Raw genomic sequence first — 25,619 nt, 5'->3', positions numbered from 1 at the left:
GACAGGTTTGGTGTCTGGGAAACGAGACTCGCTATCATATTAATAAGACAGTGGATGGCACAATGCGTTCCACAGTTTTGATGGGGCTAATCCCTGGCATGATCTACCGCACAGAGGTTGCGGCTACCACTAGTGCTGGCATCGGAGTAAGGAGCGCCCCGATCACCATACAGATCAGTGAGTATTCTGGACTCCTTCATATGCCCACAGTTGGGGAAAAAGAGGATTCATTTCCATACAATCCTGTCCAACCAGGTGGATCACCTGGGGAAGTTCTGCAGCACATCCCTAGCATCTTCAAAGGTACAGCTGTCATATGAACGAGAGATGGTCTTTTCAGTTATGGCCTATAATAAATTGATGTGTTGCGACCAAGAGGACAATGACTAAAATTACATCCACCCACTATGACTATCGTGCTTTTAGATGGTTTGAATGGTATTCATTCAAGGGCTTCTTAAATACATTCATTCAAAGAGAAACCATCTTGCAATGTCTCTCTTGCAAATGTTCCATAACTTTAGTTCTGAAACAGGAGTCAGCTGATTCCAAAAGGTAGGAAAAGTGATAAAATGCAATAGGATGAAGGAAGTGTGAGACAGACATGCAATATTGTCAGGGCAATAGAACAGTAGTTTGCTATTTTAGGGTTCCACCACAAATCAGCGAAGCCCTTATCCACGGAGACATAACCGTGAAGACTAATTCGCGCCGTTCTAAGCGCTAAGGAAAAAGGCGACCCTACCACGATGACATAATCGCGGAGGGCAAATTCGCGCATTCCCAAGCACTCAGTACCCTAAACCTAACCCTAAACCTAACCCTAAACCTAACCCTAAACCTAACCCTAAACCTAACCCTAAACCTAACCCTAACCCTAACCCTAAACCTAACCCTAACCCTAAACCTAACCCTAAACCTAACGCTAAACCTAATGCTAAACCTAACGCTAAACCTAACGCTAAACCTAAACCTAAACCTAACCCTAAACCTAACCCTAAACCTAACCCTAAAACAAACCCCTAAACCTAATCCTAACCCTTACCTTAATTGAAGTTGGCTTTCTGCCGCGGCGCCGTTTTAAAGCGCCCTTCTGTTGCCCCGCTGTTGTCGCGGCGGCGATGACGCGCGGTGATGACGTCGCGGCTTTAGCGCCGCGATTTTATCACCGCGATTTTGACGAGCGTGGTTTTGTCATGCCACGTTATTTTAGAACAGTGAAAGTAGAGACTCATATGATTGAGTGTTCTTCCATGCAAGCCCTGTTCCTACCAGAAAGAAAATGAGTAAGAAACAAGGCTCTTTCCTTGATATGCTAAAGGAAAACTGCAATCCTCAACCTGGTTACTGTCCTCACCTCATAATTGACCGTGCTCAAGCCTTGTACTTCTTCTGACTCCAAATGCCTTTGCCTTCCATGTTTGCTGCAGAACCCCTGCCAGACCAGGACACTGTCCCTGTGGACAATGGGGATAGTGTGAGCCTTGCTGAGCAGATCACAGGTGTCGTGAAACAACCGGCTTTTATTGCTGGCATTGGAGGAGCCTGCTGGGTCATTCTCATGTGCTTCAGCGTGTGGATCTATTGTCGCCGAAAGAAGAGAAAGGAGATGAGCCACTATACAGGCAAGATAAACTCATCTTTACTCCCAGCTCCCCATTCTAGCATTCTTAAGGGAGGGTGTAGGTAGGCTCTCTTATACTAGGTCCTTTGGCCTGTCTTTGACTAGAAGCCTACTAAGCAGAATGGGGCATCTCAGCACCATGGAGAGCTCCAATGGACTCACTTGCTCCAAAGATGAAGTTGGATCCTACCCTGGAGGCTGGACCACCCCTCCTAAACCTCTTCCCTTGTTGGGGAAGGGGAAGGAAGACTTCCTTCCTCTTGCCTCCAGCTTCCCCTTCTGTTCTATACTGTGTTAATGGGCCAAGTAGAGATCTGAGTCCTGGAGGAAAATGTAACTGGGACACCACGCCCATTTTGAGGTCTCCTTCTCCCCTTTGGTGGGTTCCCTTTCATTGGGATTTGGAACACAAGTCATTTTGCATGCAATGCACCTGCTGTGCCCCATCATTTTAACTTAGACTCCCTGCCCATCCATGCTCACCCCAGCGATGACCTTCTTTGAGCTGCCTCACTCTTTGCTTGCTTCTCTTTTCAGCTTCCTTTGCCTACACGCCAGCAGGTAAGGCTTTGTGCCCCCTTCCCATTGTGTTGCTTTGTCCTCCATACCATCAATTCTCCCCTTCTTTTGTTCTCGAAAGGAGCATCCCTGAGAGTCTGCTCTGTTCTCCTTTGCAGTTTCTTTCCCCCATACGGATGGACCAGCGCGTGTCGGCAGCAGCAGGTGAGTGCGGAGGCCTCGGGCTAATTGGAAGGATTCTCCCATAAGCTTTACGTTTCTGCTTGATTGGGGCAAAATCTTGGAAGTTACAGCTACTGCAACATTTAATCAGTGAATTGATTTGGATTGATCACTTAAATGCCTTTGGTCAACTAAGTCCTGCTAATCAAGGCATTTCTAAGGAGCAATAAACATCACAAGCATGTTCTGAAAAGACAAAGTTCTTCCCTCCCTTTTTATCTGATATTAGCTGATAACCCGGCATTGCCCGGGTATTTATAGACCTCGAAGCATTTGTCTGACAGGGAGCCATTGAGCTGGGGCTTTCTTTTCCCTATTCCCTTGCCCATCATCCCTGCCCTCTCCCTTGCCCCTCCCATGTGCTCCTCTTTCCCACCCTGTCTACGATCCTGGCACTTTGCCCCAAATCCATGAGGCACTTTCCCATTGGTCCACTGGAGGGTAAATGCCATGGCTGGCTTTCCAGAGGAAGCTGCGAAGGAACTGACATCACAAACAGTAGCCGTTCTAGGATGCCGCACTCAGTCTCTTAGTGGCCCAGGCGTTCCAGAGTTATGCTGGAATGCACACACAGATATAGACATATCCCAGGGGTGTCTCCCCACCCCAGTATTTGTTTCCAGAGGAGAAGTCATCTGTGTACCAAGTTTGCTTGAAATTGCTCCAGAGTTATGCTGGAACATACAAGAAGAAGAAAAAGAAGAAGAAGAAGAAGAAGAAGAAGAAGAAGAAGAAGAAGAAGAAGAAGAAGAAGAAGAAGAAAGAAGAAAGAAGAAAGAAGAAAGAAGAATATTATTGAAGGAAATGATGAAACCATGATGATAAACCATCATATAAGTCAGAGGTTACCCATTTTTTGGCAGGCTGTCAGTTAATCTTTATTTCAACCCCTTCAGTAGTTTTCAGTGAAGATCCCTCCAGAGTACCTTGTTTCATTATATGCCACATTTCATGTGTCTGTTTCAGGATCATTTTAAACACTTCACCCAAAGAGAAGATTAAAAAATTAATCACAAAACAGAACAGCATGTTGGAATACAGTCATCCCTCAAAGACCAAGAAATATATAAAGGGTTGCTATTGAACATTACGAGAATGCAATTATTTATTAATTAAGAAATCAGGCAAGAAAATAAATAACTCCTGCCATTTTCAGTCAAGTATTTTCCTGTTATGTTTTTGGGCTAATTCTCAACTCCCCAGAACACCAATTTGGGTATCTGAACATTAGCAGCAAAGTTAAAAATGTGGTGTAAGCCAAACTCCAAAATTTAAAGTTGTGCATTTTTGAACCAAAAAAATACAACACTTCCTTTAACACTGTGCTTGTTGCAACCTTGTACATATCCAAAAGATGGGTGTCCAACCTTAGGAACTTTTAAGACTTGGGGCCTTCAACTCCCAGAATTCCCTAGCCAACCATTGGGAATTCTGGGAATTGAAGTCCACAAGTCTTAACGTTTCCCTTGGTCGGATACCCCTGATAATTGAAAGTGCTTTCTTTGCCTCATAATTGAATTTAATTAAAAGACCTGTATTAAATTGAAACCATTTTTAATCAATTAATTAACTAAAGCATGCACGCTTACTCAAATTGTTTTTAAATGGCTGTCACATTAGTCACCAAATAAATAATTCTCCGTCTCTCCTCTAGCCGCCCTGGCATGCTGGCCATGGCTACCAGTGCTTCCAGCTACCCATGGCTGGCAGATTCCTGGCCAGCCCCAAATCTGCTGCGGAATGGGAAGACAAAAGATCCTGGAATGGCCTGTTGTACAGGAAATCATAACGTCACTGAAAGATACTACAATGGTAAGAGCTCCATAGTGTCAAGTGTGACTCTCAGGAGCACGGAAGGTCTAGAACTACTGCAACGTGCTCTACATGGGGCTGCCCTTGAAGAGCATTCGGAGACTTCAGCTTGTCCAGAATGCAGCCGCGCGAGCGATCGTGGGTGCACCTCAGTTCACCCACGTTACACCTATCCTCCGCGAGCTGCACTGGCTGCCTATTGGTCTTCGGATACGCTTCAAGGCGCTAGTCATCACTTATAAAGCCCGTCATGGTATTGGACCTGGGTACTTGAGAGACCGCCTGCTGCCAATTTTCTCCAACAGACCTATTAGATCCCACAGATTAGGCCTCCTCCGAATTCCATCCACTGGCCAATGCCGATTGGCTACCAGCCGGAGGAGGGCCTTCTCTGTGGCTGCTCCGGCCCTCTGGAACGAGCTCCCCGTGGAGATTCGGACCCTCGCCACCCTCCAGGCTTTCCGCAAAGCCCTTAAAACCTGGCTGTTCCGACAGGCCTGGGGCTGATGAGTTCTTGTCCCCACTCGAATTGTGTGGCTGTTGATTGTTTTTAAATTGTGGTGTTGTTTGTCCGTTGTTCCTTTTTTCCCCCGCTTGTATTCCCCCCCCCCACCTTACTTGGTTTGTGAGCCGCCCTGAGTCCCTCTGGGAATAGGGCGGCATAGAAATACAATAAAAAATCAAATCAAATCAAATCAACTGGCTAGCATAGAGAGTCGGAAGTCAATGCTTCTTTTTCTTTCTTTTTTTCTTATCCTTCCTCACCTCTCCTTCCCCTTTCCCTCCCCACTGCTTTCCTATTTACTTTGAATTTTACATTACTTTATAACTCAATAAAAACGTTAATGGGAGAAAAACAGAACTGGCTAGCAAGAGGCAAACATGCATTGCCTAGGCTCCCTCTTTATTTATATATTTGATATATACATAACTAAATAAAAAATCTAGCTGATCCGTGGGGGAAGAGGGTGGGCAGGCAGGCTCCAGTAAGAAGCTGGATCTTTTAAAGGAAGTGGCTGAGAGATGTTTCCCACCCAAGAGAAAAAACTGAAACAGGATTTTGAAAATACAGCAAGAACCCCCCTTTTCTTTCTCTCTCGGTAAGTTCAAATAAAAGACCTACAGATGTTAGAGGCATTTGGAATCGAGGCACCCTTAATCTGCTTCAGCTCAACCCGTAAACCTGGTAAAGGCTCACAACATCTGTCCTTGTTTACAGATGCTGGGATTTCTAATTACATTGCTCAGACAGAGAAGTTTGGGACGGGGGTGTCCGATGGCCCCATATACAGCACCATTGACCCGGCCAGTGATGACATGAGGACCTTCAATGGGGCATTTTCCCAGCACACCACCCCATATGCCACAACTCCTGTGGTACCATATGGCGCAACTCATCTACACTCACCTGATGAAGAGGAAGGCCAATGGAACAACGAGCCTGGCATCTCTACCATCCAGTATGCCCAGCCCGACCGGGGCAGGGTGGAGAGTGGTAGGGACCATAAGCCTACAAGAAGCTAGACCATGGACGTACTCAAATGTTTGATAGTACAAGTCTAATTAAGATGTGGCTAGGGTAGGCAAGTTAGAGATGATGGAAATTGTAGCCTATACTATCCCTAGTCTAGAGATCTTCCTCTGCCCTTCCCATCCCCTCCAAGTGTATCATGTATCTAGTCTCCACTTGCAATGTGGTCCTCTTGTCTTGAGAAGAATAGGCCTGGCATTTCCCAGAAAAGGCTAATTCATCATTGATGACAATGCGATACAGTACGTGTAGCATAAAAATGCATAACATCTTGTTCAAGAGAAACACAAATTGCTGCAGGAAGATTAGGAGAACTATAAAGTTAGCATACTGAGGTGACCTCTTTAAGAAAATATGCAGGTTCATTAATTTTAATAAGAGTTGTTCTTTGCAGATAGGACTAGGCTGGCAACCAAAGTCTTTTACCGTAATGGAAGGTCTAACTTCTCTGTTTCCGTAGTTGCTAAACCTGGGAAACAGAAATCGATGGGGAAGCCAGTAAAAACACCATCCCTCAACTGGACAGAAGTGCTGCCCCCACCACCATCTGCCAATGAGCTGAGCCAATATGTGGAGGAGGAAGAGGAGGAGGAGGAAGAAGAAGAAGAGGAAGAAGAACTAGAACTCACGTAAGGGCCATCGGAGGACTGAGAAATTACATGTATTTTACTGTGTTTTCTCTGCTGAAAGAGCTTGGCACTGAAAAGTGGGTTTCATGTTCATATTAAGGCTGAGTTTGCACTTGAATTTTGACCAGCTTTTTCCAGGAGTAATGCATTTTCCTGTAGTACAGACTGCCCTAATGGTCTGCTTAGGAACAGAGAGGAACGTACGAGAGGAAAAATAATTATAATCAGTATTGCCAGTTTTGAGGTCAATAGTTCCACGCAGGATATCTTCAACTGACTCAAAAATCAAGTTTTAACCTCCAGAACCCTTAAATGCCCCTCTGCCTATGACTTTCTTCTCCCTTAATTTCTCCCTATTGATGCTACAAGGAGCATGCATCTGTTCAATTAGGTTACTAGTTGAGTATTGGGAGCCTAGTCTTCCCAACTAGTTTATTGGCTGAGTTCATTCAACATAATTTTTTCATTCAACATAATCACCTTTAAAGCTCTACATGGCCTAGGACCTGGATATCTACGAGACCGTCTTCTGCCGCATACCTCCCTAAGACCGGTAAGATCGCACAGGATGGGCCTTCTCCGGGTGCCATCAGCTGGACAATGCCGGCTGGCGACGCCTCGGAGTAAGGCCTTCTCTGTTGCCTCTCCGGCCCTATGGAATGAGCTACCCCCAGAGATCCAGGCCCTACCCACTCTCATGGCCTTCCGTAAAGCTATCAAAACCTGGCTTTTCCGGCAGGCCTGGGGCTGTTGGCCTCTTGATTGAGGTCCAGCCCCGCTTAGACTGGGTGCATGTTGTGTTTCTTTTAATTTGTTGTGTCCTATCTGTTTTAACCCTTTTTAATATTTCTTATTTCTGTAAGCCGCCCGGAGTCCTCCAGGATTGGGTGGCCTATAAATTCAAGAAATGGAAATGGAAATGGAAAATAATTAAACCAGCTCATTGAAAACCTAGAAAATGCTCTAAGCTTGGTTTCGCTTTGTCTCGCTTTCGTTGTCGTTTGTAGTAGTTGATGGCTCAAATGTTCAGTATGAGTCCAAACGAATTAATTTGGTAACTACATTGAGCATCTTTTAGTCCACTGACAGCCATGTAGATTGCTGGATTGCTTACTTTAGGCATCGATGAATCCATGACGTCCTTTGCTTGGTTTGTAGCACATATGTGTAGGTGAGAGTTCTAATGGCTTAATATTACTTATGAACAAACACATGGCACACCAAAACCGCGGTAGACTACAGCGCGCCCGACGAAAGCGCGTATGTGACATCAGCAGCAGCGCGACAAATAAAATTAAAAATAAATTAAATTAAAATTAAAATTAAATTAAAGCAAGCCGATTCACATAAAGGTAAGGGTTAGGTTTAGGGTTAAGTTTAGGGTTAGGTTAAGGGTTAGGGTTAGGTTTAGGGTTACGTTAAGCGTTAGGATTAGGTTTAGGGTTAGGTTAAGGGTTAGCGTTAGGTTTAGCGTTAGGTTAAGGGTTAGGTTTAGGGTTAGGGTTAGGGTTAGGTTAAGGGTTAGGCTTAGGGTTAGGTTAAGGGTTAGGTTTGGGGGGGTTAGGTTTAGATTTACGCATTAATTTTAAGTTTACCGCTCACAGCGTGCTGTTTCCGTTGCGCTGTGATGACGTCACGTACGCACTTTCGTCGAGCGCGCTTTAGTCTACCGCGGTTTTGTGGTGGAACCGAACAAACATATGTTTAATAAACGATGGTTAAAATAAGTCCTGGCTTAAGACAATGTATGAACCTTGATAGGTCAGAGGTGGAGGAATGGTGTCCACCTCTGCCAGAGAGGACCTACTTAATGGAGAACATCCAGGAAGAAGAATGTCCTCCTCCGCCACCTCGCAACGATGCCTCTTCTCCTGCAAATTCCTATGGACAGCAGTCCACGGCCACTCTGACTCCCTCGCCACGGGAAGAGATGAGAGCTTCAGAGGACATTCCCAGGCTGCACCACTTTGAGATTCCCCATCTGCCCAGGTATGAGGCTCCCCAAGTCTGCAGTCTAGGCTTACGATGTCACCTTTAATGTGGCCCTCACAGACTCCACATTCCTCCTAATGATCTGCAGAAGCTTTACAGTCAGTATCTGTGGTGTCTCTTTGCTATGGGAAGCGACTGAGCAAGAGAAGGGTCCTTTTAGGCAGATGTTAATCCACTGCAGTTTGAGTGCTAATATAGACTTGACCATAGAGAGGAGCCGAGGTGGCGCAGTGGTTAGGGTGCAGTACTGCAGACCACTTCAGCTGACTGCTATCTGCAGTTCAGCGGTTCAAATCTCACCGGCTCAGGGTTGACTCAGCCTTCCATCCTTCTGAGGTGGGTAAAATGAGGACCCGGATTGTTGTTGGGGGCAATATGCTGACTCTGTAAACCGCTTAGAGAGGGCTGAAAGCCCTATGAAGCGGTATATAAGTCTAACTGCTATATTGAATCACTTTCAATAAATACATCATTCTCTTATCAATGTGTGCCATTAATTCTTTTGATGAATTGGGAAAAAAGGAGGAAGATATATTAAGTAAGGAAATAACCCCCCAAGATACCCTTCGCCCCTCTAGTGTTTGGTACAATGCAAAGTGAAAGCAGACAGGGCCTGTCATCTTGATGGTGTTCAAGCATGCTATCTGAAGTCTAAAGCTGTGCCTATTCTCCAAAAACATCTGATAATGTTCTACATTTAAGTGATTTAGAAAATTGGGACATCTCAAAAATGTGTCCATTTAATCTGTTGCTCCTTTGCTTCGCAGGCGGTTACCCAATGGCTCAGGTCCCTTGCCAAGGCCCTCAAGTCCTCCCTTGACTCAGTCTAATCCCAATCTAAACCTGCCCGAAGAGAGGTCAGAAGCCATGCTTCCCAGGCACAGTCACCGACGTAACCTGAGCCAAACACCAGCGCACAGTGCAGAGAATGTGGACTCCCCAGGTCAAGGTGAGTTCATCTTCTAAAGCGCTCTTCCTAGGTATTCCCATAGCATCACAGGAACAGGGATGGCCGTGGCATCCACGTTGAAGAGAATTGGCTTCCTGTTATAGGAAGAGTAAACTTTTTGTAGTGACATGTAGTCCTGATTTACTACTGTAATGGAGTCTTTTACAGTTCCAAGTCATGACAATTATAAAGTGGGTTATCCATGTGTGGATTTGATTTTATTACTCTTTGCTTGATTGTTAAGTGAATACCATAATTGTTAAGCGAATGCCATGCTTATAAGTAAAGCCATTGTTTGCTATTGGGTATTTTTGCTAAAAACAGAAGTAAATAGTTTTCAGCAAAAATATCATCTATGTATCTATCTATCTATCTATCTATATCTATCTATCTATCTATCTATCTATCTATCTATCTATCTATCGATCGATCGATCTATCGATCGATCGATCTATCGATCTATCGATCTATCGATCTACCTACATACCTACATACCTACCTATCTATAATCTATCATCTATCATCTGACTGTCTCTCCATATATCTATCATCTATCTATCTATCATCTATCATCTGACTTTCTATCTATCATCTATCATCTATCAATCATCTGACTTTCTGTCTATCATCTATCATCTATCATCTATCTATCTATCTATCTATCTATCTATCTAATCTATCATCCATCATCTGACTGACTGTCTCTCTATCTATCATCTATCTATCTATCTATCTATCTATCTATCTATCTATCTATCATCTATCATCTATCATCTATCATCTATCATCTATCATCTATCATCTATCATCTATCATCTATCATCTATCATCTATCATCTATCATCTATCTATCTATCTATCTATCTATCTATCTATCATCTATCAATCATCTGACTTTCTGTCTATCATCTATCATCTATCTATCTGTCTGTCTGTATGTATGTATGTCTACCATCTGTCTAGCTATCTACCAATCATCATCTATCTATTAGCTATCTAGCTATGTAGCTATAATCGTCTGTCTTTGTCTGTCTGTCTGTCTGTCTGTCTATGTATCTATCTATCCATCCATCCATCCATCCATCCATCCATCCATCCATCCATCCATCCATCTATCTCATCTATCTCATCTATCTCATCTATTTAGAGGATTTATATGGCTGTCTACTCACTCTCAGTGACTCTGGGCTGCTTACGAACAACCAGTTGTGGTCATGTGACCATGGGAAATATCCATAAATGCAGGCCAGTTGCCAAGAGCTTGAAATGTGGTTATGTGACTATGATGGGGGCTTGGCTGTCAGAACTTTGAAACCTGGTCCTAAGTATTTCGGGGGGGGGGGAGCCATGATAACTTTGAACAGTCTCTAAGTGTCATAAATTGAGGACTGCCTGTAATTGCGCTACAGAAGACTAATTCCCTTTGAGGCTTTCAAGAGTCTCCATGGTGCAGTGCTTAGCTCATTAGACTGGGAGGACCAGGTTCAGAATCCCCTTGTAGTCAGTACCATGAAAATTACTGTCCTGCCTCATGGGTTATTGGAGGCTAAAAGGTGAAGTGCTTGGGGCCTTCAGGTTGACCTGAATATGAGGAAATCAACCATTATGATGGAGTTCACCCAACACCCAAAACCAAAATCCAACATGCCACATGACGCCTTAGCATAATGTGCATATTTTGCCTGTGTTTTTTAATCCATTTAGCACAGATGAGCAATTCTGAGCTTTGCCAATAAGTTGTTGGGGAAAGCTAAGTTATTACTGACGTTGGGCTTTTACTGGCAGGCAAGACCCATTCCAGCCTTGGTGATGTTTTGCTTCCTCTGGGTCAGAAAGGAAAAGGCAAAAAGAAATCCAAGTCCAGCCACTATCGTCGAGAGAAGAAACAAGGAGGTAACTACCACGTTTGTGCTATACAGTATTAAATCCTCTTCTGTTCTCTTGATTCCTGTTGAGTGCATGAACAAACCTATAGACAGTCTTCTTGGCAATGCGTTCAGAAGTGGTCTTCCTTTGTCTCCTCCTTCCTAGGGCCGAGAGAGAATGGCTGGCCCAAAGTCATTCAGTTGGCTTCATGCCTAAGGCAGGATTCAAATTCAGTCTCCTGGTTTTTTTAGCCTCAGATCTGTAACCACTATACGAAACTGGCTTGATGCCTTTAATTATAGCATCCTCTTAATTCCATTACCTAATCGGTTTAGTTCCTCCATGTACCAAGAAGCAGCCACTCACATCTGGAAAGCATCTGCTTTCCACTTCCTTTTATAGAATCTTGCTCACACCATTGTTTTCAGGAACGCATTTAATGTTTTCTTTCTCGTATCTCAGGCAAGCCACATGTTGAAAGTATTAAATTGGGACTCAGCCATTAGGGACCAATGAAGCAATGTACTAAGCAGAATGGCTACTTATTTAAAAGGCTAATAAGCCACCATTTAGGGCTGGAGAGAGGAACGCAGAGCCCCAGGATGGTAGTGTGCCCGCTAAAATCCCCGAGAACAACCCTGGTTTGGTTTTGTGATGTTTAACATGTGTATCCATGCATGTGATGTCCTTGTCACAATTGCAAGATGTTTAGATTCTCACAATGCTCATATGAGATTTCCATTTTGGTTTGATTGGGCATTCAGGCCATTGCATGAGGTCACATCAAGACCTCCCTGGCCCAAAGGTTAGGTCAAATCCTACTTAGGGAAGAAATTAAAGCGAGGGGTCCTTAGTGCTCTCTGAGCTTAGATGTTTTCTTGTAGATGTTTCTTTGCCCAAACTAGGTAACATCTTAGCACTGATGATGCTACCTAGTTTGAGTAATGATACATCTGCAAGGAAACAACTAAGTTGAGACAGCACCAAGAACCCCTCATTTCAACCCTGAGCTGGAAATATTCTGCTTTATAGATATGAAAGCTTTTCACCTGGAAGCATCCGGGGTGATCTGTGAGGGGAGGAGTCATTTTTGGTTTGCTCCACGTCTGTAGCTACTGGCTGGTTGTCTGGACACTCCAGTTCTGAAGTAAGCTAGCCAATGACAAACTCTGCATTTGCTGACATTGGTCCTGATCTTCCCACTTGCTTTTGGTTCCTGCTAATAACAGCAAGCAGTTCTTCTCTTTTGGTAACTACAACTGAAGTACTGAACAACTGAAGTCCATCTGATTCTCCAAGCACCACCACTCAGAGTACAGCACATACCGTTCTGAGATTTTCAGGTTCCTAAGGCTGCCAGTATGAATGCTCTAAGACAGGGGTCTCCAAACTTGGCAATTTTAAGGCTGGTGGAGTTCAACTCTCTACTTCAACTTTAAGACTTGCGGACTTCAATTCCCAGCCGAGGGATTCCAGGAGTTGAAGTCCACAAGTCTAAAAGTTGCTAAGTTTGGAGGCCCCTTGCTCTAAGGTGAATCTTTTGGTTCCACCACAAAACCGCGGAGGACAAAATTGCGCTCGACGAAAGCGCGCATTTGACGTCATCACAGCGCGACGAAAACATCGCGCTGTGATCGAAAAATGTAAAATTAAAGCGAAAACCTTACCCTAACCCCCCCAAACCTAACCCTAAACCTAACCCTAAACCTAACCCTAAACCTAACCCTAAACCTAACCCTTAACCTAACCCTAAATCTAACCCTAAACCTAACCGTTAACGTAACGCTAAACCTAACGCTAACCCTTAACCTAACGCTAAACGTAACCCTAACGCTCTAAACCTAACCCTAACGCTAAACCTAACGCTAACCCTAACCCTAAACCTAACCCTTACCTTTATGTGAATCGGCTTGCTTTAATTTTAATTTTATTTCAATTTTTAATGTTTTTCGTCACGCTGTGATGACGTCAAATGCGCGCTTTCATCGAGCGCGATTTTGTCCTCCGCGGTTTTGACGGGTCACGAATCTTTTGAATACATTGGAGGACTGAAGACCTTTCAGGGACTTCGTAGAAAGCAAGAGTGGATGCTTTATCCTCCGTTCTACTTGCAGATCTGCCGCCACCACCTTTGCCACCACCTGCAGAAGAACTCGGCAGCTCTGCTCCAGACAGCACCCCACGTCTGAACTGTGAGCCTTCTTTAGAGAAAGACCTCAACGGTTCCTCAGCCATGGAGAGGAAAGTTGCCCATCGCACAGTGGCTGGCCAGCTCTACCAACAGCACCGAGATGGTAATGTTAGTCATAGGAAGCATTTCTCATACTACGGGTGGATTGATTGCGAGATTGCGTATTGATCTGGAGTCACGGGCCAGCGAGATGAATAATCATGCATCTCCAGGCTTTCTGCTTTTGAAGGAAGATGACTACTTTGGAGGTCCTTGAAAATTCAAGGAGGAGGGCCTGTTGTTTCATCTTGGAAATGTTCTTTTCTGCTGCAGTTACTATAGAAAGGTCAAGCACGGGGTTTGGCAAATTGAATTGTTATACAAAAAAATTGAAATCTGCTTGCTTTTCCCACTTGAAAAATGTAGAGCTTCTGCTCATTTGATGTACGTTTCACCTTTCAACAGAATGAGTCTCAAAGCAGTTTGCAGTAGATTTCAATACAGGTACTCCTCGCCTTACAAGCATTCATTTAGCGACCATTTGAAGTTACTACAACACGTAAAAAGTGAGCTACAACCAATCCCCACAGTCACGTGGTAGAAACCCAGGTGCTTAGCAACTGACATTGGATTTATGAGGGTTGCAGCCCCCCCCCCCCGGGATCGAATGTCATTTGTGCCCTTCCCAGCTATCTTCCAACAAGCAAAGGCAGTGGGGGAAGCTGGATTTATGTAATGACCATGTGATTCACTTAGCAACTGCATGATTTGCTTAATAACGTGGCAGAAAAGGTCATGAAATTGGGCATGACTCACTGAAATCACCATCTTGCTTAATAATGAAAATTCTGGTTTCAATTGTAGTTGTATGTCGAGGACTTCCTATAATAAAGACATATACAGCAAACCAGATTGCTGTTGGTCCTTTGGGCAATGGATGGTCCTCCTGTTTTTCCAGTTTTGCTTTGGCAGTGTGACAAAATGTGAATGTATATACTTAAATCCTCCCTCCACTCCAGATGATAGATAGATAGATAGATAGATAGATAGATAGATAGATAGATAGATAGATAGATAGACAGACAGACAGACAGACAGACAGACAGACAGACAGATTGATAGGCAGGCAGGCAGGCAGACAGACAGACAGACAGACAGACAGACAGACAGACAGACAGACAAAGACAGATAGATGATAGATGATAGATAGATAGATAGATAGATAGATAGATAGATAGATAGATAGATAGATGATAGATAGATAGATAGATAGATAGATAGATAGATAGATGATAGATAGATAGATAGATAGATACATACATACATACATACATACACACACAGCCAGACAGACAGACAGACAGATAGATAGACAGAAAGACAGACAGACAGAGACAAAGATAGATAGATGATAGATAGATAGATAGATAGATAGATAGATAGATAGATAGATAGATAGACAGACAGACAGACAGACAGACAGACAGACAGACAGACAGACAGACCGACAGACCGACAGACAGACAGACAGACAGACAAAGATAGATAGATGATAGATAGATAGATAGATAGATAGATGATAGATAGATGATAGATAGATAGATAGATAGATAGATAGATAGATAGATAGATAGATAGATAGATAGATAGATACATACATACACACACAGCCAGACAGACAGACAGACAGATAGATAGACAGAAAGACAGACAGACAGAGACAAAGATAGATAGATAGATAGATAGATAGATAGATAGATAGATAGATAGATAGATAGATAGACAGACAGACAGACAGACCGACAGACAGACAGACAGACAGATAGACAAAGATAGATAGATGATAGATAGATGATAGATGATAGATAGATAGATAGATAGATAGATAGATAGATAGATAGATAGATAGATAGATAGATAGATGATAGATAGAGACAGAGAGAGAGAGAGAGAGACAGACAGACAGACAGACAGACAGACAGATAGATATTAGATATAGATATATAGAGATAGAGAGATATAGAAATATATCTGAATGCAGGAAGCCTGAGAAATAATTTCTAAGGTATCTGGTTTGTACATACATTAAGAATTCAAGTCCACAAATGAAGCTACAGTTCCCAGAGTTCTTAGTGCATAAGTTGCTGTTTCAGAGGCACTTGGAGAGAAAGGAGGTGTGTTAGTTCAGCTTACGATCCAAGCTAGTGAAGAATTTCTGGAGGAATCAACATAACTCTAGATCATGCAGGTGACCATTACGAGCAGGGGTTTCTACAATTAATCACTCTCCTCACCTCTAACTCCCCTTTACTTTTTGGCACTTCCACAAAACCTAATTATGGAGATTAGGCGATCTCTTTCAAGACCCACAACTTTTATTTGTAATGCCACTTTGTTGAATTATGCAGCTGACAAGGACCCTTTGCTTGCTGTACTGAGCCCAGAATTTTCCTGTTCTCTGGACTGAATTTTTGCCAAGATAGATGCTTGGAAGTTGCTTCTTAAGTAGGTTTTTTTGAAGAGCAGGAATTAGAGGCAATTTGAAATGATCACACAGGTATGGGTGATGTTCATTCAAGGACTTGAAATGAATCAACAGCTGTTATTTCATGATTTTGAGTGTGCTCACAAACATCTACTTACCTAGAAAAGGATGATTGATGGAAGAGGGGGTGATTATTCTTATTTTTATCCCATCCTTATTTCCACAACTGTGTAGACTGCAAAACACCTGTGGTGTGCATTGCTAGAGAAACTGTTGCTTTTTTCTGGTTTGTTTTAAACTCTCTTGTTGGGTGTCTCTTGGCAGAAGAAGAAATTATTCCCTACAACAAGCCCAGCTTTCTCTCCCGGAGCCAGATGTCAAGCAATTGCTCTACAACAGGAAGCTCTTCTTCCAGGGGTTCCACGGCATCCAGAGGCCATGGATCAGGACGCAGCCGGACAACAGGGGATCGCAATGAGGTGACTGCACAGGGCTCCCTGCTGCCCCCATTTCCCCTCTTCTTTTGCATGATTGAAGGAAAGGTTCAAAACCCTTGCTTGGGATGGGCTGAGAAAGGTTGGCTGGCTGTCACACAAAGCTGATAGCGCCATCAAGATCTCAAGAACAACTAAAAAGGAGGTGTATCCTGACGTGTATTAGAACCACAGAATCTGGGAAGAGTATTAACTATTTGTTCTGCTTGGACTCTTCTGGATTGCTCATTGGATATGGAGCAGACAAACCAAGCATTAGATTAGCTCACAGTGCCTGCAGTGTACAACCTACTAAATTGTATGCCATGTTTAAGATAAAACAAAGCATTATATTTTGAGTGTTGTATTAAATAGATCAGCCGGGTCTATAAACCAAGATTTATCTTTCCCCCCCCAAATTAATGAGCAAACATGTGAGGTCTTAAACTACCTACAGTAAATAATGTTTTTAATAAGATTCCTAGGTCAGTGCATCTAAGGGAGCTTTGTCCAGGCAAAATTTTAACTCCAATCATGTCAGTGGTGGGTTTCAAAAAAATTTGGAACCTACTCTGTGGGTGTGGCCTCCTTTGTGGGAGTGGCTTGTTGGCCATGTGACCTAGTGGGAGTGGCTTGCCGGCCATGTGTTCTCTCTCTCTCTCTCTCTCTCTCTCTCTCTCTCTCTCTCTCTCCTTCCTTTTGTCTCTCTGCCTCTTTTTTCTTTTTTTCTTTCATCTCTCTCTCACTCTTTCTTTTTTCTTTCTTTCTTTCTTTCTTCCTTTCTTTCTCTTTCTCTCTCTCTCTGTGTCAGTCTGTGTGTGTATAGGGGGGCAGTGGTGGGTTTCAAAAATGTTAGGGTTTCAAAAATCTTCTGTAGGTGTGGCCTGCTTTCCGGGTCCACTGGTGGAACCTCTTCTAACCGGTTCGGTAGATTTGATGAACCGGTTCTACCGAATAGGTGCGAACTGGTAGGAACCCACCTCTGAATCATGTCCTTATTATGCTAGAGACTTGATTCAGATCTCCTTCAACTCTGTAGTAGTTGCAGTAGGGAGTCCAATCATAGGCAGGTTGACTTTTAGAGACAATAATCAAAGTGGGTTTAGAAAAAAAATAGATAAGTTAAGCAGGGAATTGGCAAATCATTGGGAATGAAATAACACTTAAAACCTTGGAGGTATGTGTGAGCCAAAACATTTACAGGTTGGTAATAATCTGCATTCATGCACATCAAAATAGACTAGAGCTGCTTCTCTCTCCCTTAGTTCCTTCTTCCTTCTTCAGAAATCACCGATGATTGCTAGTTTGCTGTTGCTCTTAGCTTTGCGATGCCAATAATCTAAGTGCTCCCCATAAACTGCTAGGAAATACCAGACGGGGTCAGTTACTGGCAACTAGCCAAGATGCGGCTCAACCAGGCAGTGAGAAAAGTGGGCATGGGTCCAGATGTGTGATCTACAGGTGGCCCATCTGTATTCTAAGCAGCCTGGGGTGATGGGCTCTGAGAAGGAGATAAATGAGCCCCTTTTTTTTTTAACCTGGATGATGCAATACAGAAAGGCAAACAAACGACAGGAACAAGCATACTGATGTGTTCTCTTCTTGCATTTTCAGGAGAAAAGATGAAACCAAACGCCATTGGCATGAGCAAAGCAAGGTTATGAGTTTGACATCTGTAGACTTGGGGCCTGGTGGTTTTCTGTGCATCTAATTTATGATCCTTCCAAAGGAGCAGTTCGGCCTGGCTCCATGTAAATAGGTTTGTTTTCCTGGAGGTTGACGGTCCCTGAGAGGCAAGGAAACTGTATTTATAAATGGAGACAAAGAGACATTCAAGCCTTGAGCCTCGGTGGGCCTGTTTGGGAAGAGGCTGGGGCATTTTTCGAGATGGGGAGATTGGCGCCACTAGCAGTGGTGGGTAAGAAGTGGGAGACGAGGCAGAAAAATGAAGTGGATCTGCAGACATTCAGCTCCTGTTGGGCCCTGAAAGAGCCCATCACATCAAGCACATAATCAGATGCTGCCCAGGTGCTTCGCCCTGCCTGCCATAAAGCAGGGCTCCGTGGGGATTTCTTTGGTAGCTAATGAATCCTTTTGTAAAATGGCCAATAAAGCTATTTGTTAACCTGAGTCTTGCTGAGCAATCTGTGCTTTTTTTCCCCCCTCCCCTGGTGATGCATCCTCATGGATATTGTAACACAGGTAGTTTGCCTGTTCCACCTCCCTTTCCAAAAGGGAATTACCAGAAACTGCAGCGTTTTTGCTTTATCGAATTGCACAAAGTTGCAGCAACTTTCTGAGGGCCAGAAATATGAAACAGAAGGATGAGGTCAATCTTGTCTTGGCTACATCATGAAGCTATAAACTGTGGTTTACGAGCCTCGCAACTGGTTGAGTTCAAGCAATGCACTAAGCCTCAAGCAAGCCTATTGCCTGATGGCTGAACAAAACACCTCAACTCCTTAAGCAGCTACTCCTGACACAAGATCATTTCTGTAGTTTAGCTGGCCAAAAGGGCTTCCGAGTTGAACCAAATTGAAGACAGCACATTAGAAAGTAAAATCAGTGCCCAGGGTCAGCCAAGCGGCAAGATCCGAGAGACCCCCAAGAGAAGAGCTAGGGAAATAAAGCCATACATGACTATTCACAAACTTTATTTTACTTTATTTTACTTTACTTACCTGGGTACTTGAGAGACCGCCTGCTGCCAATTACCTCCAATAGACCGATCAGATCCCACAGATTAGGCCTCCTCCGAATTCCATCCGCCGGCCAATGCCGACTGGCGACTACCCAGAGGAGGGCCTTCTCTGTGGCTGCTCCGACCCTCTGGAACGAGCTCCCCGTGGAGATTCGAACCCTCACCACCCTCCAGGCCTTCCGCAAAGCCCTTAAAACCTGGCTGTTCCGACAGGCCTGGGGCTAAAGAGCTTTTGCCCCCCCCCCCTCGAATGGTATGGTTGTTGTGTGCTTTTAAATTGTATATTGTTCTTTCGTCTTTTTTATCCCTTATCTGTATCCCCTTCCCTGACTTGGATTGTGAGCCACCCTGAGTCCCCTTCGGGGAAAAGGGCGGCATATAAATGCAATAAATTCAATTCAATTCAATTCAATTCTTTATTTTACTCTAAAGTAAAGGTCTCCAACCTTGGCAACTTTAACATGCTGGCTTGGGAATTCTTGGTGTTGAAATCCACAGGTCTTAAAGTTGCCAGGATAGACATCCCTGCTCTAAAGGGCAGGGGTGTCCAACCTATTTTCCAAAACAGCAAAAAGCAAGACAAGAAACAATGAATGGAAACGAATCAAGGGGAGAAGCAACCTGGAATTAAGGAGAAACTTCAGTGAGGACAATTAACCACTAGAACAGCCTGCCTTCAGAAGTTGTAGGTGCTTCATCACTGGAAGTTTTTAAGACAAGACTGAATAGCCACCTGTCTGAAATGGTATAGGGTCCCCTGCTTGAGCAGGGGGTTGGACTAGAGCAGTGTTTCTCAACCTTGGCAACTTGAAGATGTCTGGACTTCAACTCCCAGAATTCCCCACCCAGCGAAGGTTGAGAAACACTGGACTAGAGGACCTCCACAGTCACTTCCCGCTCTATTCGGATTGATTGATTCAGTGATGGGATTCAGCCGCTTCGCACCTATTCGGGAGAACTGGTTGGTAACTTTCTAAGCAGTTCGGAGAACTGGTTGTTGGAGGAAATCTTATTTTATTTTTTCCCCACTTTACAGGGCTAATCCTGTAAGGAAGGCAGGAAGTAAAAATTCTGGGGTTGTTTCTAGCCTCATCTTTATTGCCCTGCTTACAGAAACTGCCTCTCCGGTTAACCCTTATTACATTGTAACAGCTAAGGCGAAGCGCCCATCGACGTGAGTTGGCCACAGCCATATTGTCACATGACCACCAGGCTATGCCTACCCAGCTGGTCATTATGGCAGAGAACTGGTTGTTAAATTATTTGAATCCCACCCCTGGGTTGATTGATTGATTGGCATCTTCATGACTTTGGGTCCCATAGGCAGCCTAAGCCTATGTTCTGCTTCTGTTTTCTTTGAAGGGATGTGATCAATTAAAATGATTTGAAATTGCCAAGTAAGAACATCCTTGGGTGTCAAACTGAGTAGGTATCTGGGACAGGGTCTTCTACTTGCCCACTGTGGTGTGCTATTAATGTAAATTGCAGTGCCCATTACCCCAGTCTACCTTTCCCAGGTGTATCTCAGAGTCAGCACACACAAATTGCTGTGCAAGATGGCAGAGAGCTGGGCTATTTTTTTTTTTAAAGTTGGGAATGATTTGTTCAGGGAAGTAATATTTTCAATTTATCCTCCTGGTGGGAATACACGACCATCCCCACCCCCCTCATCCTTCTGCTCTTAGTGATGAATGAGCTTATAGTCTGTAAATCAAGGAGAAATTTTGTTCAAGAAACTGTCTGACTGCTTTCCCAGGAAGATGAGGTTTATGGCCTGCAAAAGTGAGGATCGTTTGCCAACTAGCCCCACAAAACAATTTCTAGCGCGCTCTTTCAGAATACATATCTACCTAGGGGTAAATAAACAAGGATTGCCTCTTTCATTTTGGCTGGTGGGAAATCAAATTGAGCCTTGAACTTCTTCCCTGCAATCCATTCCTCTTCAAGTTATTCTGGCATGCCTTCAAAGAAGTCTGTTGCAACTGGGCCATAAAGCAGGAGTAGAAGACAAGCTCATTCAGTAGGATTTATGAGTTTGTTTCCTTTGCATCAAGGCTTACTCTGATGAGCTTCAGGAGATGGGAAGAGCCACAGTACTGCAACATCGTAGGGGCAGGGCTGCCCAGCTGAAGAACAAGCACCATTTAGAACAAAACAAATCTGCAATTCAATTCGAGCAATTCAGTTTGGAACAGGAATAGGAATTAGAATAGAACAGAATGGAATATAGTTGCATTTGTCTAAGTGTAATTAGACGCACAAGGAATTTGTTTCTGGTGCAGAAGGTCTCAATGTACTTGCAAAATAACAGAATCGTCATCATCATCATCATCATCATCATCATCATGCCAATAAAAGAAGATAGTAGAGAAGATGAGAAGCATAATGATGATGATGATGATGATGATGATGATGATGATGATGATGATCCATTGGAATTTGTGCAAAAATTATGATATTAAAACAGCAACAAACTGGTGGGAACATCAGCCTGAAAAAGTCACCGAAAATCAGATGGTCAAGATCTTGTGGGATTTCCGTATACAAACGGACAAAATACTGGCGCATAATACACCAGACATCACACTGGTTGAGAAAAATAAGGTCACAATCATAGACATCGCAATACCAGGTGATAGCAGGGTCGCCGAGAAGGAACATGAAAAAATCGCAAAATACCAGGACTTAAAAATCGAAATTCAACGACTATGGCACAAACCAGCAGTGGTAATTCCAGTGGTAATTGGCACACTGGGTGCTATTCCAAAAGCACTGGAATTACATTTAAAACAGTTAAAAATTGACAAAATCACCATCAGTCAAATGCAAAAAGCCGCACTGCTTGGATCTGCACGCATATTACGAAAATACGTTACGATGTCATAGGCCCCTGGGTGGGGCCCGACTAGTAATCAATGCCAAATCCTGCAAAACAACTGGCCGCTGTGATACAATTCTGTTGTTGTGATGATAATAATAATAATACAGCCATACCACATGGGTAAACAGACTTAAGACAGTCCTGTGGGAATTAAGTATAAGACGAGATAAAAGTCCAAAGCTAAAGAAAAAAAACAAGGGGAGGGTCACAAACAGTACTTGCTATTGTTTCCAGAATTCCAGAATAAAAGTCCAGTTGTGTTGCATGGTTCTCATCTCTGTTTCTTAGCTGAGGGAGCCAGCATTGTCTGAAGACATTCTCCGTGGTCAGGTGGCCAGCACGGCTGTATGCCAAAGGCACAAAGAACACTGTTACCTTCCCACCAAAGTGGTACCTATTTATCTACTTGCATTTGCATGCTTTCAAACTGCTACATGGGCAGGAGCTGGGGTGAGGAACAGGAGCTCACCCCGCAACACAGCATTCGGAACTCGAACGCAGGCTATCAGTTTTCCAGCTGACAAGCTCAGTGTCTCTAACCATCTAAATTACAATATGCAAAGCTAGGAATGTTCACGAACAGGATAGTCATAGGGGTTGTGCTCATTCCTAATAGAAAGCGTTTATCCATTTATCCATGCAATTAAAAATATTCCGGCTGACCCTCCGTTTCTGGTTAGGTGGCTCATTGGCTAAGACGCTGAGCTTGTCAATCAGAATGGTCGGCAATTTTGCGGTTCGAATCCCTAATATAGGTCTCCTGTGTGAGCAGAGTGGTTGGACCAGATGACCTCCAAGGTCCCTTCCATCTCTGTTACTGTTAGGTTGTTAAGCTTCTCCTCATTTGCTGCTCAACCCTGTTCCCCATTCTTCCAGATACATGTGTTCAGAATCTACATGAATGCAATGGGACTCATGGGAGTGCCTTGTCACTTCACTGCAATCAGCCATTCATATAAATCATGCCTTGTACCAGCCAGAGACACAATTTCCAATTGTCCTGCCAACCTGGGCTGGACCAAGCTTCCAGCCCAAACCAGCTTCTGATTCCACCGAGCTGATTCAACAAAAGAAGTCAGTGACTTCATCCACTTTCATGGCAGCTGTTCCCAAAGTTGCAGTCAAATCTCCTGAGCTCATAGATCTTCCTGCTGCAGATGCTAAACTCATCACTGTGGACCATATGAGGCTTCTGTTCCGAGATGGAAGGGATGTTTATGTAATATATTGAAGGAAATGGGGCCTCAGCCACACTTAACAAACACAAAAGGTTTGGGTTTCCAGGCTCCCTGCCTAGCAGCTGTCTATGTTTACTTAACCCCTCTTTGGCAGGAAACCCCCCTGGAGTTCCCTGATTAAACCAGAAAGGGCCACAAATATAGCCGAGCTGTGTAGGATGCCTGGCAAAAGGCCATGTAGAGCTTCCCCTTATATGACTCTGAATCTCAACTGTACCAAGAAGCAGCTGTTTAAGAGCTCCTCTTCCGAGGTTTGCCCAAAAGTGCATTTCCTAAGCAAAGACAGGAGTGGATTGGAAGCGTGGAATGATAGTTGCGCTCTACATGGGGCTGCCCTTGAAGAGTGTTCGAAGACTTCAGCTGGTCCAGAACGCAGCCGCGCGAGCAATTGTGGGTGCACCTAGGTACACCCACGTCACACCTATCCTCCGCGAGCTGCACTGGCTACCCATTAGTCTCCGGACCCGCTTCAAGGTGCTGGTCGTTACCTATAAAGCCCTACATGGCATCGGACCTGGGTACCTGAGAGACCGCCTCCTGCCGATTACCTCCCATAGACCGATTAGATCTCACAGGTTAGGTCTTCTCCGGATTCCATCTGCCAGCCAATGTCAGCTGGCGACTCCCCGGGGGAGAGCCTTCTCTGTTGCAGCTCCAGCCCTCTGGAACGACCTCCCCGTGGAGATCCGGACCCTTACTACCCTCCCGGCCTTCCGCAAAGCCGTTAAGTCCTGGCTGCTCCAGCAGGCCGGGGGGCTTTCGAAATATCCAGCCCCACGGAAACTGTGACTGTTGTGTATTTTAAAGTGTTGTTTTGTTTTTTTATCCCCCTTCCCTTGTTTAGTGTAAGCCGCCCGGAGTCCTTCGGGAGTGGGCGGCATACAAGACCAATAAAACTAAACTAAACTAAACTAAACTAAACAAGGCTTAGGATGGTAAACGGATATAGATACTTGCATTGAGTATCTTTCCCAAAGCTTTTGTTTCCTGTTTCTAGAAAACGGTTGACCACATCTTGATCCAAACTTAGCCCTACAAAGTAGACAAGGCAAGAAACGTGTCCAGATGAACTAATCCTAAAAGAAGGAAAGGGAAAGGAAGAGAAGGAAAGAAGGAATGGAAAAGTGAGGGGAGGGGAGAGGAGAGGAAGTGGTACCTATTTATCTACTTGCATTTGCATGCTTTTCAACTGCTTGGTGGGCAGGAGCTAGGTGACAATGGATGCTCACCCCTATCACACAATGAACCTGGGCTGCTGGCCGACAAGTCCAGTTCTTACCTGCTGAGCCATCACACCATCCAATTCTTCTCTAGAGCAAGTTTAATTAATAGAGCCTTGCAAGTCTGAAACTTTTCCCCATTTATCTTTTACACTCTAGGGAAACGAGGGAAGGTCTCTTCTGAGATGTTTGCCACATCCACATTTCTGCTGTAGGGCTAAGCAACCTCTTATCCAACCATTTCCCTAGCTGTGGCTCTTCCCCGTCTCTGAAGATTATTCATACATAGCATTATGTCGTCACTTATAAAGCCCTTCATGGTATTGGACCTGGGTACTTGAGAGCCCGCCTGCTGCCAATTACCTCCCAAAGACCCATTAGATCACACAGATTAGGCATCCTCCGGGTTCCGTCTACTAGCCAATGTCATCTGGCCACTATCCGGGGGAGGGCCTTCTTTGTGGCGGCTCCGGCCCTTTGGAACGAGCTCCCCGCAGAGATTCGGACCCTCACCTCTCTCCAGGCCTTCCGAAAAGCCGTTAAAACCTGGCTGTGTTGGCAGGCCTGGGGTCGATGAGTTCCCTTCCCCTCTCGAATCGTGTGGCTGTTGGTTGTTTTTAAATGCCCTGTACTTTTTGTTGTAGTTTTTATGTTTCCCTTCCCCTCCTTGGGTTTGTGCGCCGCCATGAGTCCCGCTGGGAATAGGGCGGCATATAAATAAAATGAACCTCAACCTCAACCTCATTACAGATTGGTTGGTTCATGCTTCACTCTAACCTGCTTGATGTAGGGAAGTCTATAATAGCCCAAAATCAAAAGGAATCTGGGAGCATCTTTTCAAATCTGTCCCTGCCTATACAGTTTGTTAATCTTGAAAGGTTCCACCCTATTCCTCTTGGCTTTTCATGGAACATGACACCTAATGGTGGTCAAATTTTAACCATCCTTTGTACAGCTAGGTAATTAAGGACACAAAAACCATGCACACTGCACAAGAAGCTGCATATTTCTATACTTCAGTGATGGCTAACCTTTTTTTAAAGATGTGCCAAAACTGTGCAAGCGCACGATATCTCACACACACACATGTGCCCACCCACCTGAATATGTGCAAACAACCCTACCTGCGCATGCACAAGCGGCCTCTGCACCACACATACACGAGCAACCCCCATGTGGGGCCGGGGGGGGGGGGGGTGGAACGAACTTCTGGTTTGCCGGTAGGGCCGTTTTCACCCTCCCTAGGCTTCAGGAAAGCCTCCGGAGCAGTGATGGGTTTCAAAAAAATTTGGAACCTACTCTGTGGA

The 25,619-nt window shown here is 44.3% G+C and overlaps 1 protein-coding gene across 1 annotated transcript in view; it reads left to right on the top strand.

Moving 5' to 3' along the window:
- Positions 1-18,402, top strand: part of ROBO3 (roundabout guidance receptor 3) — a 90,220-nt gene extending 71,818 nt beyond the window's left edge. The window contains exons 15-26 of the mRNA XM_032229557.1: positions 6-177; positions 1,431-1,625; positions 2,302-2,347; positions 4,020-4,177; positions 5,397-5,672; positions 6,169-6,337; positions 8,099-8,326; positions 9,097-9,278; positions 11,064-11,171; positions 13,259-13,438; positions 16,124-16,278; positions 17,887-18,402. Of these exons, the coding sequence (XP_032085448.1) occupies positions 6-177; positions 1,431-1,625; positions 2,302-2,347; positions 4,020-4,177; positions 5,397-5,672; positions 6,169-6,337; positions 8,099-8,326; positions 9,097-9,278; positions 11,064-11,171; positions 13,259-13,438; positions 16,124-16,278; positions 17,887-17,898 (1,881 nt within the window). The 3' untranslated portion in view covers positions 17,899-18,402. The remainder of the gene's footprint in view (positions 1-5; positions 178-1,430; positions 1,626-2,301; positions 2,348-4,019; positions 4,178-5,396; positions 5,673-6,168; positions 6,338-8,098; positions 8,327-9,096; positions 9,279-11,063; positions 11,172-13,258; positions 13,439-16,123; positions 16,279-17,886) is intronic.
- The last annotated feature ends 7,217 nt before the right edge of the window (positions 18,403-25,619 follow it).

This window comes from Thamnophis elegans, chromosome 13, assembly GCF_009769535.1.
Source record: "Thamnophis elegans isolate rThaEle1 chromosome 13, rThaEle1.pri, whole genome shotgun sequence".
Taxonomy (NCBI): Eukaryota; Metazoa; Chordata; class Lepidosauria; order Squamata; family Colubridae; genus Thamnophis; species Thamnophis elegans.
The sequence above is the reverse complement of the archived record's forward strand: the minus strand, read 5'-3'. Positions and strand labels throughout refer to the sequence as shown.